Here is a 12,500-nt window from a genome sequence, read left to right as displayed (position 1 = left end):
GGGACTAGAGTTTTAGTGTGATTTTCCGCTCTTGATATTCGTAAGTTTTCAAGTCCAGATTATAAGGTTGAAAAAAAAAATTAAAGATAGAATAAGTTGGTGTATCATTGCTGCAGCTGATTGTATCTTGCAGTAGTGTAAAGAGGCATATTGAACATCTGTATATTTTATTATTGTCTTTATAGTGGCTTCCAGAAAGTGCAAGATATGATGCAGCATCTGGAGAATCTGAGAAAGCTCTGGCCACCCTGCAGAAGATTGCAGATGAAAATGGTATTGTATTCCCATTGCATATGCACAACTTCTTAAGACTTGTCAATGACAGATACTCTAGTTAGACATCACCAAAAGTTATCACATGTAGATATGGCTTGTTATTGATATCGAAATGATGATCAAATAACCTGCACGTTTCAGGAAAACCCATGTTGCTTGGTCGGTTGATTGTCGATGACGTTGCACAAGTTAACCGAGGGCGACTGATGGATCTTTTGGTGCCAGACCTCAAATGGACAACCCTCCTCCTGTGGTTCATATGGTTGGTTGTACTCTTACATTCATACTGAGTCAGAGACAAGGTCCAATCATGAAACCAGTGTCACATTTAAAACAAATCTTCATCACTCTTTTAAATGTTTCTAGGATTTAGAATGTTATAAAAAAAAATAGTTATGTTTACAGATTCGAGAAGTGTGGTTTCAGTTCAGTTTTGATCAGATGTGAGAAATAGGCACTGAACTTGAGATTACCTTCCATTTGTTCCTGAGTTTGTTTTTCAAGGACAAAAGATTTGCATATTTTCAATTTGAAGCATATTAGTCTCAAGTACCATAAAATGTGTGCTACTATAATTACAAACAATTGTGTGTTGTAGCATGTATACGTTTTTCCTCAACTCCCTCTGCTTCAACTCAAGTACTGGGCAAGCATTATCACTAGGAAACCTTTCTGTTTACAGGACTTCCTGTGCCTTCTGTTACTATGGTGTGGTGCTCATGACCACAGAGCTCTTTGAAGCCAAAGGCAACCTGTGTTCACTCTCCGGCACAGAAGGCATATACACATGCTCTGCGGACTGTCATCCCTTGAGCTCAGAGGACTACCTTGATTTGCTTTGGACCACCCTGGCAGAGTTCCCAGGTAATACTGTACTTGGCTTTACAGTAAAGTTGGTTTGGATTGTTTTGTTTAAATATTTTCCATTCATCAATTTTTTGCACCTTCTGAAGTTTGCTGTTACGTGGTATCATTTATGATGTATTCTTCCTTTGTACAGGGATATTTTTCACAATCCTTGTGATCGAGAAGCTTGGTAGAAAGAAGACAATGGCACTGGAGTTCATAATTTTTGTGGTCTCCATCATCTTCCTCTTCATTTGTACATCCAAGTAAGGACCCTGAATAAGTTAGATGATGTATTAATTGGTGAAGTGAAAGAGATATTCATAATTATTAAAAGTGGAGTAGAGTCTCTGTCCTGGACGTCATGAGATTTTACATTGATCATGTTGAAGTAAACCATTTGTTTAGTATTGTCTCAGTCCTTCCAACACTGCAAAATATGTATACATGAACACCCTTTTGCAGTCGCACGTGGCTCACTTTCATCCTGTTCGTGGCTCGTGGGATTATCTCGGGAGTTTTTCAGGCAGCATACGTCTACACACCAGAGGTTAGTACCTTTTAGAATTATCTTCACTGTATAATTTATTTTGTATATTTGCTTAGAATTCATAAGTACACAACTTTAACCCATTTGTGTAAAAAATAGATGTCATAAGATGTAACAGTTCATAAACATGTACAGTCCATCATGGAATTTTCATGGGAATTCAGCATTTAGCTTAAAAAAAAATGAAGAGTTCATTGTGACAGGAATAGAAAAGGGAGTAAATGAGAATGAATAGACATCTTAAAAAAACACGTCACCCAAATAATTGCCTGTTCGGCTTCTAGGTGTATCCAACATCACTGCGAGCCGTGGGCGTGGGGACTTGTTCTGGCATGGCCCGCTTCGGTGCCATGCTAACTCCGGTTGTTGCTCAAGTCTTGACGCGAACCTCTGTCCACCTGGCCACTGCAACGTACGGTATTGTGGCCATCTTAGCCATAGCTGCTGCCCTGATGTTGCCCATTGAAACAAGAGGCAGGGCCATGTCCTAGACCCAACACCCGAGTGTTTATCATGGAATGGGATAACAATACTTGGCAGAAATCTGTTGGCTGCGGTGAAATGCATTTACTTCAGTTTTATTTTTTTCATCTTCTTTTCTTTTTATTATTTCCCTTTGACTTTTTATTGAAGGGGAAGAAGGGCATGATTTATTTTTTATTTTTTAGTTTTTATTTTTTTAACTTTTACTTCTACTTTTAAAGAGATGGAGTACTGGATATAAGCAAAAGTACTGCCTATGTGAAATGGTTTTATCAATATCGAACTTTAGTTTAAGTATTTAAGTACTTGTATATTTGAAAACTGGTAAAGTTTTCAGCTTTATGATTTTTTTTTTTTAAATAGTTCATACATTTGTATGGAAGTCGTCTTTCATACAAGTGATACTTCTTGTTTCCCCACTTATATCTTTTTATATTTTATCTGTATATGTTGTTTACACTCGAGGGTCAGACATGATATCCTCCTAAAGTATATACTCCCACTTAGAAAGATATGGATTGAGCTTCATTCAAATACTTACGAAGCCACATTCTATTTTTTGTTCAAAACAGAATGAATTAGCAAGGTCAGACTGGATCATACCACCAATGAGGCTTTATAGTTTTATTTATATGTGCTAGATATTGTTTGTAAATAATTTGTAGTGTGCTACCTTTCTCTGACCCTCATTCCCTGCAACATGTCTCATCTGAGTGAGAAAAAGATGTAGTCGGTTGACATCTTATCATATGATCGGAAAATATCTCTGGTCCCGGGTGACTTCCTGAAACGTCAAGTATTTTCTTGCCGAGTTCCAGGCGGGGCAGTTGTCAATTGTTGGAACATCCGCAATAGAATGCTAATTATTTTTCAAAATTTCTTAGTCTCGGTTACTTTAGTTTAGGTGTTTGAATTTCATAAAATGTGATATAGCATTAAAAAAAAAAATTGTCACAAAACCTATGTAATATTGATGATGTAATGGCAATTTCTGCTTCTAATTGGTTGAATAAAAATATCTGAATCAAAAAACTATTGTGAAATCAAATGTTATTGGATAGAAATGAAATAAGATAAAAATTACTAATGTAATGCTATTTCTAATTGGTTGATTACCCATGATGTCATGTCACTTCACATCAAAAGATATATGTAGATGTATGATTCTTTTTTTTTTCTTTTCTTTTTTTAGGGGGGGGGGGAGAAAAGTATTAAACATCTTTTTTGATACCTCACCAAAGGGTGCTTCCACTTTCCATTGGTATTATCATATAGAAATGAATAATATGGGGAGAGTTTAATTAAAGAATGCTAGAAAAACATAGCGGGAAAGCACCCTAGAGCAAAGCGTTGCACATTTGAAATCTTCCCAGCGGGAGTAGGCTAAAATATGCCCTGCCGTGAATGGGTTAAGAAGTGTATATTTAAACCAAAGTAATTCCTTTTAATTGGTAGTATATTTACATACTTTAGAATTACACTGAGCATAGGTAACAGGGTGTTTCTGTATAATTTTACAAGTAATTTTCATGACTTATCTGCATGCAGTTTGAGTTAGAAAAAAAAATTCTCAGCATTACTGAGATTTCAAATTTTATCAAAGATTTTTATTTTATTTACACACTGTCAGTGTTATTTTTATTTCAGAACATTTTTATACATTCCCTGTGGATGGTTGTTACATTTCTGGATTGTGTATCATTATCTGTTGAATATATAATATTTATTTAAATGATGTGTTTAAATTACCATATACAGGAACAATACATTCTACAATGAAGTGATGGATTTTAATCATGCAATATGTTTTCTTACTTATCATAGCTCTGTAAATTCTTTGAAAACAAAGTCAAGTCTATAAAGCATGAAACCTTCCTGAATAACTAATACTTGAAGAGCAGCTATGGTTAACATTATGCTTTGTATTTAAAATTTACTCGACCATTTCATCATGAACACGTGCTGGAATCATCACACTATTTCCCACTACAAAATCTCTGATCAGATGTGTTTTGTGTGGAATGTACAAACGGAAGAACCTTTTCACAATGCGGTCCTCTAATCACAACACTTATCTGACGGATAATTACCAGATACACATACTTGTACAATTAAACACGGCCTAAAAAGAAAGCCTTTGGATGGCATATTTAGGTATATCGTCAACCCAAGAAATAAATCCATTTAATATTCTTAACCAGAAATGCGAAGGAATTACGGAATACTTGATGTCTGCATGGGGAACAATAAAAAGATAATACAGTTTGTTACTGCTATTATAGAAAGGTTGGAGAAGGTGTATAGTACTCTTCCATTGGCTGAAACTTCATAAAAATTAAGGTTTAGACTTGAATAACTTTCATTTCATTTGTCTTCCATTTAACATCCTCCTTCATAGACTTTATAACATGGACAACAGGCAAATAAATATAAGATTACTCTGTTGTGGAATAGTAAGTGAACACCGATTAGTGATATAAAAAAATATAGAGAAAGAATCTGAGGATACACACAAAAATTATAGCATCTACTCAATTTATTTTCTGTGAAATGTTTTCAAACAAAAATGTCTTTCACTATCCCATTCAGATCTATAAACAGATTGGCAAACAATAAAGCAACTCAGTTGTGCTCATGTATAATTTTGTAGACTTTTAACTTTATAATTATAATTCTTTTATAATTAAAAATCACATTTCATAAATATAAATTGTATTCTTAAATATGCTCTTTTAATAGAAAGTCATTTTGAGAACTAGTAAATGATTACAGAAAAACAAAGCAACATTGGAAATACTCTCATATACACACATATATTTCTCCTATACATAAAAATGTACTTTGACTAGAATTTCAACTCCATGACCGAAATCCAATTCGATGGAATGTGTGAAGCTCTACGTCGATATCCTATGCAATCAACAGCCACTTTTTTCATATAAAATAACTTGCAAAGTCATTGCCACATTATGCAATTAGACAAGACTTTTGTAAAGTTCTACCCATCTAACCTCACAGCAAAAAATATTATCTGCACTCTAAAGAATGATATAAAATTTAACAAGACACTTTTTGTGGTTACTTTATGCGGTTATGTAATATATGCTAAATCAACAGGAATACAGATTAATATACTGAAAAAAAGCTCATATGTTCAAAATAAAATTCAGTTAAAAAAAATAAAAATAAAAAAATTGAAAATCCCTTTCACCTGTAAAACCAGAACAATAATAGCTTCCTAAAAATACTCTGAACACATTTCAGTATTCTACATGAAATCTTGCAGGAAATGGTAATGGTTAAAAGATTATCATAAAAGAGCTTAAAATGTGTGTATTTGGTATAGATGTATGCACTATTTGGATAAATCAAAAATATAAATGTTTCCTACATAAATAAAGAAGCAAGATTAAAATTAGGCTTTTGTCACAAATGTAAATAAATGCAAAATCAAAACATCTGACTGTTATATCATACTCAGACGTGCTCTTTCAGCTAAGAAAGTCGTTGATTTCTGAAGAACTGAGTTGCTTCACTCCAGGTGCTGCGGGTTTTGAGAATGACCCGGAATTCATGGGCTGCATTGGTGACATCATAGAACCAAAGGAGTTCATGGTGTTAGCATTCAAGACTGCCATTTGGTTCATGCTCACTGGCTTCTGTTGTGACGGCATCAGGTTATCGAATGCTGACATGTTTGGCTTCTGCATCTGTGTGTTTTGAGTGGCTATCTGACTGGGCCAGGAATTCATTCCACTCATGGGCTGGAACATGTTGCTAGTTGTCCCCATGGAAGTCATGTTTGAAGTCATGTTTGAACCGACTGGTTTCATGAGGGTGCCATTACTCACCATGCCACTGAATGCGGTTGGACCATTGTTCATGTTATTCATCATGCCCATGGATGCGGTCGTTCCCATCATGCCCTGGTGGCCGTTCACCGGGGCCGGGACTGCAGGTTGGTTGCTCATCATGTTCACATTGGAGTTCATCAGCGAGGAGGTGAGGTCACGGCTCTGTTGTGCTGGCTTTGTCAGGGACGAGGGGGGATTCTGGGACTGTGGACTGGTGACGGCTTTGCTGACGGCGTTTGCAGGGGGTGGAGGGGAGGGCAAGAGGGGAGGCTGCTTGCTCAAGGTGTTTTGCAACCCTTGTTCCTTGACCATCCTATTTGATGAGAAAGGATTTCTCAGTAAATAAATCCATGGAATAAAGGGACACTGGTTTAACATAATACAGATCCTAGCACTAACACTACTACAAAGAGAATACTCACTTCTGCTTTTCCTCCAGGGAGAGAGAGAGGCTCGAAGGTTTGGAGGCCGAGGCTGGCATTGGGCTGGGCGTCTGGGGTTTGTGGTTGGCCGTTCCTCCACCCGTGAACTGGTTCAGCCCGAGGCCGGCAAACATGTCGGTACTTGCATCAACAGCTGATGCCGGAGCATTGTCATTTCCATTTATTTTGGTTGGCATTGCCATTTGCAGTGCTCTGGAAAGGGACAAAGAGTATAAATATAGAATCCCACATATACATCATTTTTGTCTGAATTGATGAACCACCATGTGTGAGTACCCATGAAACTGAAGGAAAAACAATTCATGACTGGATGGACTTACTTCTGCTCATCCTTTATAGAATTCAGCTGTTCTAATTTTGTTCTGTGTTCAGCCTCCACTCGTTCCGTCATGTCCTGAAAATGAAAATAATAACAACAATAATACATACAGAACAAACAAAAAAAGTAAAAACACCTCAATCCTTTCAAAACAAAAGCTACTAATATGTTACCTACTTGAGCGAACAGTAATCAGGCTGCAAAAGCAATTAGATAGAAGTAAACTTGTGCCTACTATTTCTTCTCACCTTAATGAGGACCATGACCGCAGAGTGCTGGGTCGGAGTGAGCGAGTTCTCAATGCTGAGGGGAAAGAGGAAGGGCAGGACTCGGGTCGCCAGGATCTCCTTGGATATGCCGAGTTTCTTGTGGTTGAGGGCCACTTTGAAAATTCCTGCAAGAGAGAGAGTGATAAATTAAGTTCAGGGGGGAAGAGGAGAGGGAGGGGGGAAAGTGAAAGGGAGATGGTGAAGAGGAGATATAGAAAAAATAAAAATATAGTTGTCATTATCAATATTACTTTTGCTTGTATGTGTCGAGACATTACAAATAATGTTAATTTTCAGACGTATATGAACTCTGCCAAAATTCATAATACAATATGAAAACAAAATAGTATATAAACAATTGAAAAGAGAAAAACTTTTTTTTTTTTTTTTAATCCTTATCCAACCTTACAAAAATTGAGCACTTCCACAGCAGAGGAACAGCTTCAGCAACTCACCGACAATGGCCATAACCACTGGTGCTTCCCTTGACGGTATCTGCTCCAGGAATGGAAAGATATCGTCCATGACTAACCATCTGTCGAGATGTTCCAAGATCTTGCCCACGCATACAAGACAGTTCACACGGACCTGAGATGGTGGAAAATAGATATGTCAGAGCCTTCTTGTGTGTGTATATAAAGAAGATGCGTTATTTTTTTTCTCTCATCAAATGCTGGTGCTTTCAATTCAATATATTTCTTTCCGGAATTAAAAAAAAAAAAATAATAATCCCTGACAAATGCAAGTATAAATGGCTTTACTAATTAGCGCCACACATGTTATAGCAAAAGAATCCACTTGGCAGTTCAATTTTCACTAACTGTTGAAAGAACATTCAACTTCCTATGTTTTCTATCAAATCTGTAATTGTTCTCTAATCGCAAACTTTTCAACAGCAGACCGACTCGAAACCTACCGACAGATAGCCTGTTCCGAGACAAAGCTTCTTGATTCTGGGAAGGAGCGCATTCTTCATGGCGTGATTCTCCACCAGTTGCGCACAGGTAGGGATAACACTCAAGCACAGCTCCTGAATTTGCTGGGTGTCGCACTCCAGAGCTCGGTACAGGAGCGGCAGTGCATCACTCTTCACGTCCTCCGCGGGGGTCTTTCCCAATAGCAGTTCCATCTTCTGCATTAGTTGCAACATGATCTGGAAATTGAAAGAAGAAGGAAGTGTAAAAGTACGTCTATTGCATAAATTCTCATAACATAACGTCCTTCCATGTCAGACGGGAGGAAGGAGTCAACATTATTCACATGAATCAAAATCAATCATTCTTCAACGCACAACATATAAAAAAATGTGCAGTCATAGGTGCAGTACCTGGACAGGTTCTGTGAGTTTCATTATAGGTTTTAAATGTGGCAAGATGTGTTCCACAAATTCTTCTTTGGTGGCTCGTTCGGCAACCAGCAGGATTACAGGAAGAACAAATGGTACCATTGTTGAATTAATGCACTCCTTCACCAAACTTGGTACAATTCTGAAAATGAGAGAAAAACACTACAGAATCCTTGAACATAATCATGTCCAGTGGAAAATGCTAAAAGCTTATGATGAAATAACACACTATAACCTGACTCTTTCTCTTTTAACATGCAGCTAGATTTCAGTCCTTTATATAGCCAATATGATGAACAAATGATAAACAAAAAATAACCAATACCACAGTAAAACAATATATAATCACACAATTCTCAAAAATCCTCTCTCACCTTAGCACACAGACGCGGTGGGGCAGCTGGGGTATGATCTGGGGCAAACTCTTGTAAAACTGTGACTTCTGCATGTTATCCCACTGGAACATCTGATCGAGGTAACTCAGGGTCTTCACACCCACATCATCAAAGTATGGCACCTGCAAGGTTTGTTAGCCTATTACTGTCACCTTTAGTATATTAGTTTGGTGGGGAAAAAATTCCTAATATGGGTCCTGCCTGATGCAAAATAATCACAGCATTCCTCACTGGGTCCCACTACCAATCAGGTCCAAACACTTGCTGGATCTAATAAAACAATTTGTTTTAGAGAATGTAACACTGGTTCTTTTGGACAGGAAGAATCCCAATTGACCCAAAAGTACCTATAGTTGAACATAAAATCATTTAACATTACCAAATGTCATGATTTTTCATACTCAAGATACACCTGTTATAATCATTAGTACGTTTTACAAAAGCATGCAGTGTTAAAAGGAGATAAAGCTCTATGTCTGCATGGATTAAGGAGAAGAACTAACCTTTGACAACTGCAATGCATCTGGTCGAAGTTGTGGAGTGGCATGAAGCAAGAGGCGTACTTGATCTCTTATGCCATCCGGTACCGAGTGTAATTTTAGGCTGTTCGGATTTTTATACTGTGGGGGAAAATGTAAGAACTGAAATAGATAACTACTTTTTGTATTTCATGTTAACCTCTAGAAAGCTAAAAAATAAAAAAAATAAGTGATGATTCCTACAGAAGTTACAGTTATGAGAAAAAGCCAGCCAAATATTCATGTAAAACGTTCAGCATAACACCTTCAATACAAATATCCATCATTACTCTGCCAAAGTGATCCCTAAATATAGAAGTAAAAGACCTCACACACACCAAACCCAACCAAACAGACGCCCCAACCAAAAAGACTCAACAAAGCCCTCACCTCGCAACAGTTCCTCTTGAAGGTGCCGAAGTCCTGGTTATTGTTGAAAATCGGACGACCTTCGTTGAAGAGGGCGTAGGTCAGGACGCCAAGGGGGAAGAGGTCAGCGGCCGTGTCGAGAGTGTGCGTGAGGGCGTACTCGGGGGCCAGGTAGTCTAGGTGGGGCTGGCAGTTGGGGTGCCGCCGAGAGTCATACTCTTCGAAGGGCCAGAAGGGCTGCAAGAGGAGAGGGAAGGATGATGGGGTGACAGTCTACTGAGATGAGGTGGTGAGCATAAACCAAGATGAAAAGATGGGAAGCAACTGCGATGAAATGATAGGAAGCAACTGATATGAGCTAATGGGAATTAACTATGATGAAATGATTTGAATCAACATGAGAGGAGATAATGGATATAAACTGATACAACTTGATGAGAATTATCCAAGATAAAGTTAGATATACATTTAACACAAAAAATATATACATATACTTACAGGCTGGTCTGCAGTAGCCTGATTAGCAACACAGAAGTCGAATCCAAAGAGCTTCCAGGCGCCCTGATGGTTCAACACGATGTTCTCCGGGCAGATGTTACGATGGACAGTTTTGACAGAGTTGTGGAGAAAAGCCAGGCCTTCACTGACCTATTGGGGAAATGAGAAAATTACCAACTGGGCCAGGAAACAAAAATATATCAGTAATGAAAAGGGAAAAACTGAGTGAATTTCTTCCTGTGCGCCTCTGTTTTTGTTTTGTTATAATGGCACAACACAATAGATTCAAATAATACCTAACAGCTCAATCAGAGTCAAGATGTAAATTGAAAGACTTTAAATCCTAATGTAAGAACTGAGCTTTGTTTACATCTGATATTTCTTGTACAAATATTATTGTGTTTCCCTACAACACATGTACAAAATTAACAGAGTAATAATGTTTAATACAAATATCTGCATAAAAAATATATGCACATCAAGACAGTAGCACACTAATATACATACCTGCATAAGACCATATTTAATTTCAACATCATAAAGCTTGTAGTCTTTAAATATAGAAGGTGTGGGAACAGGCATGTTCTCAGTCTGACCAAGGACATTAGCAAGTGATGCAAACACAGGTTCTGTTGCAAAAGCTAATGTTTCTCTGGATTCTTCAAGAGGGTGCTGGACTGTTAGGACCTGTAAACAAATAGTTGCATTGTTAAAGAAGGTAGTAAAACAACAATTTGCCTTGTGACGTCATGATCATTATCAGTCTGTAAACTACCCTCTGCAGTAGAAAGAACTAGCTTTTCCTGAAAGAGAAACAAAAACCATTTTTTTTTTTGTAATGGCCAAGTGACATCCACGTCACCACCGTCTTCCTGAACTGACCCTCTGATTTGACAAGTTCTCCCGTTGAACATACCTGGGGATGTCTCAGCCTCGTCAACTGAGAAACGCCTTTTCTCAGCTTATCCAGCATGGCCTCCCTCTCCTGCTTGTCCCACTTGTCCAACTGGCGCTTCTCAAACAGAAATATGGCGGCATCCTGCTTTGTGGACTTCTTGTAACCCTTGTATACCTTCCAGACCAAGCCTGGAATGATGTATGGTGATTATAGGTGGTGTATTTTACTCATTTACCGTGTCATTGAGTATTTTGCGATCTTTAATTCCCGCACCACTGACAAGACCACGTGATATTTACATCTTCCAAGAAAGGCAAGGACTGGAAAGATTTGAAAGTTATATTGAAAAAGCAAAGCACTGTTTTATATCTACATATATATAATTTCAAATCTTTTGCAGATACTAAGAATTCATCAAAAAAAAAACTAAAAAAAAATTAAAGAAACATCATTTATAATACTCTGTGCTTTACAAAAAGCAAAGGAGAAATAGATAAAGACAACTCAAAGCTAACCAGGGCCCGCAGAGGCAATGTGTTGGGTGGCTTCAAATTCTCTCGTCACAGGATTTCCAGGCAGGTAATTGGAGACCTGTGAAGCGATCTGCACAGCATTTGAGACTGCGCTGTTGGCCGCACTGCTGACTGTAGAGCGGAGCTTGTTCAGCATGGACTCCATCCTGAAAAGCAATTGCGGTCAGTTGACGCAGCATAAAATCAAGCTACTTTATACCAAGACCCAGAAAGTTTCTCTCGGTTGTTAGGCAAGTTACTAATCCATGAACTGACTTACTAAAAATGCAACTGAAATTAATATATTGGAAGTAACAAAAGCCCAACTAAAGCTAAACAAAGACTAAGAATAAAATCACTTACTGAAAAGATGTCAAACAAAAAAGGTAATCACAAAAAATAAAAAAGGAAAAGGTATCTCAAAATATATCAAAAGTCAAAGATGCAGACAAAAGCACAAGACAACAGTGAAATCAAGACTAACAAAGAAAGGGACACAAAACACGAGACAAAAGTGAAGGAGGAAGATAACCAGAAAGGAAAGCCAGTGCGAAAAGCTTTTTAGAATCAAACTTAGGAGAGAAGGTCAAGCAATAACCATGAAAGTAAGTATCACACACTTATAAAAATAAAGGAAAAGACTAATAAATAAAAAATCACTGATATAATAAAGCATAAAACTGCATTGGCAAATATTTATAAACATTTGTTACATATGAATTTGGGGAACATATAAGAATCAATATGAGAAAAAATGGTAAATGGTAAATCACTGAAGTATGCCAAATATGCCAAGTAAATGCTATTCCTCTGAAATATGAGATGGGACGTTTTGTTTATACAAAGAAAAAAGAAGGCAAGTGGCTGGCTCGCGTTCAAATGTGACAAGGGATCAGTCTGTGTTATTTGATTAGTGTTAACGGTA

The 12,500-nt window shown here is 37.5% G+C and overlaps 2 protein-coding genes across 5 annotated transcripts in view; one reads left to right on the top strand and one right to left on the bottom strand.

Moving 5' to 3' along the window:
• The window catches only part of LOC122267123 (synaptic vesicle 2-related protein), a 9,322-nt gene extending 5,435 nt beyond the window's left edge, over nt 1–3,887 (top strand). The window contains exons 8-13 of the mRNA XM_043037113.2: nt 186–273; nt 418–538; nt 959–1,140; nt 1,277–1,388; nt 1,588–1,672; nt 1,957–3,887. Coding sequence (XP_042893047.2) covers nt 186–273; nt 418–538; nt 959–1,140; nt 1,277–1,388; nt 1,588–1,672; nt 1,957–2,163 — 795 coding nt within the window. The 3' untranslated portion in view covers nt 2,164–3,887. The remainder of the gene's footprint in view (nt 1–185; nt 274–417; nt 539–958; nt 1,141–1,276; nt 1,389–1,587; nt 1,673–1,956) is intronic.
• The window catches only part of LOC122267122 (SCY1-like protein 2), a 13,348-nt gene continuing 4,441 nt past the window's right edge, over nt 3,594–12,500 (bottom strand). For all 4 annotated transcript variants that reach the window (XM_043037112.2, XM_043037109.2, XM_043037110.2 and 1 more), the window contains 14 exons: nt 11,579–11,742; nt 11,082–11,251; nt 10,673–10,852; nt 10,166–10,315; nt 9,689–9,904; nt 9,284–9,400; nt 8,760–8,902; nt 8,368–8,527; nt 7,957–8,193; nt 7,496–7,628; nt 7,020–7,165; nt 6,773–6,846; nt 6,432–6,644; nt 3,594–6,322 (listed from right to left, as the gene is read on the bottom strand). In XM_043037112.2, the coding sequence (XP_042893046.2) occupies nt 5,647–6,322; nt 6,432–6,644; nt 6,773–6,846; nt 7,020–7,165; nt 7,496–7,628; nt 7,957–8,193; nt 8,368–8,527; nt 8,760–8,902; nt 9,284–9,400; nt 9,689–9,904; nt 10,166–10,315; nt 10,673–10,852; nt 11,082–11,251; nt 11,579–11,741 (2,778 nt within the window). In that variant the 5' untranslated portion in view covers nt 11,742 and the 3' untranslated portion in view covers nt 3,594–5,646. The remainder of the gene's footprint in view (nt 6,323–6,431; nt 6,645–6,772; nt 6,847–7,019; nt 7,166–7,495; nt 7,629–7,956; nt 8,194–8,367; nt 8,528–8,759; nt 8,903–9,283; nt 9,401–9,688; nt 9,905–10,165; nt 10,316–10,672; nt 10,853–11,081; nt 11,252–11,578; nt 11,743–12,500) is intronic.

This window comes from Penaeus japonicus, unplaced genomic scaffold (genome assembly GCF_977035675.1).
Source record: "Penaeus japonicus unplaced genomic scaffold, GWHDUDI00000001_assembly GWHDUDI00000042, whole genome shotgun sequence".
Taxonomy (NCBI): domain Eukaryota; kingdom Metazoa; phylum Arthropoda; class Malacostraca; order Decapoda; family Penaeidae; genus Penaeus; species Penaeus japonicus.
Note: the sequence above shows the minus strand (reverse complement) of the source record. Positions and strands in the feature narration are given on the sequence as shown.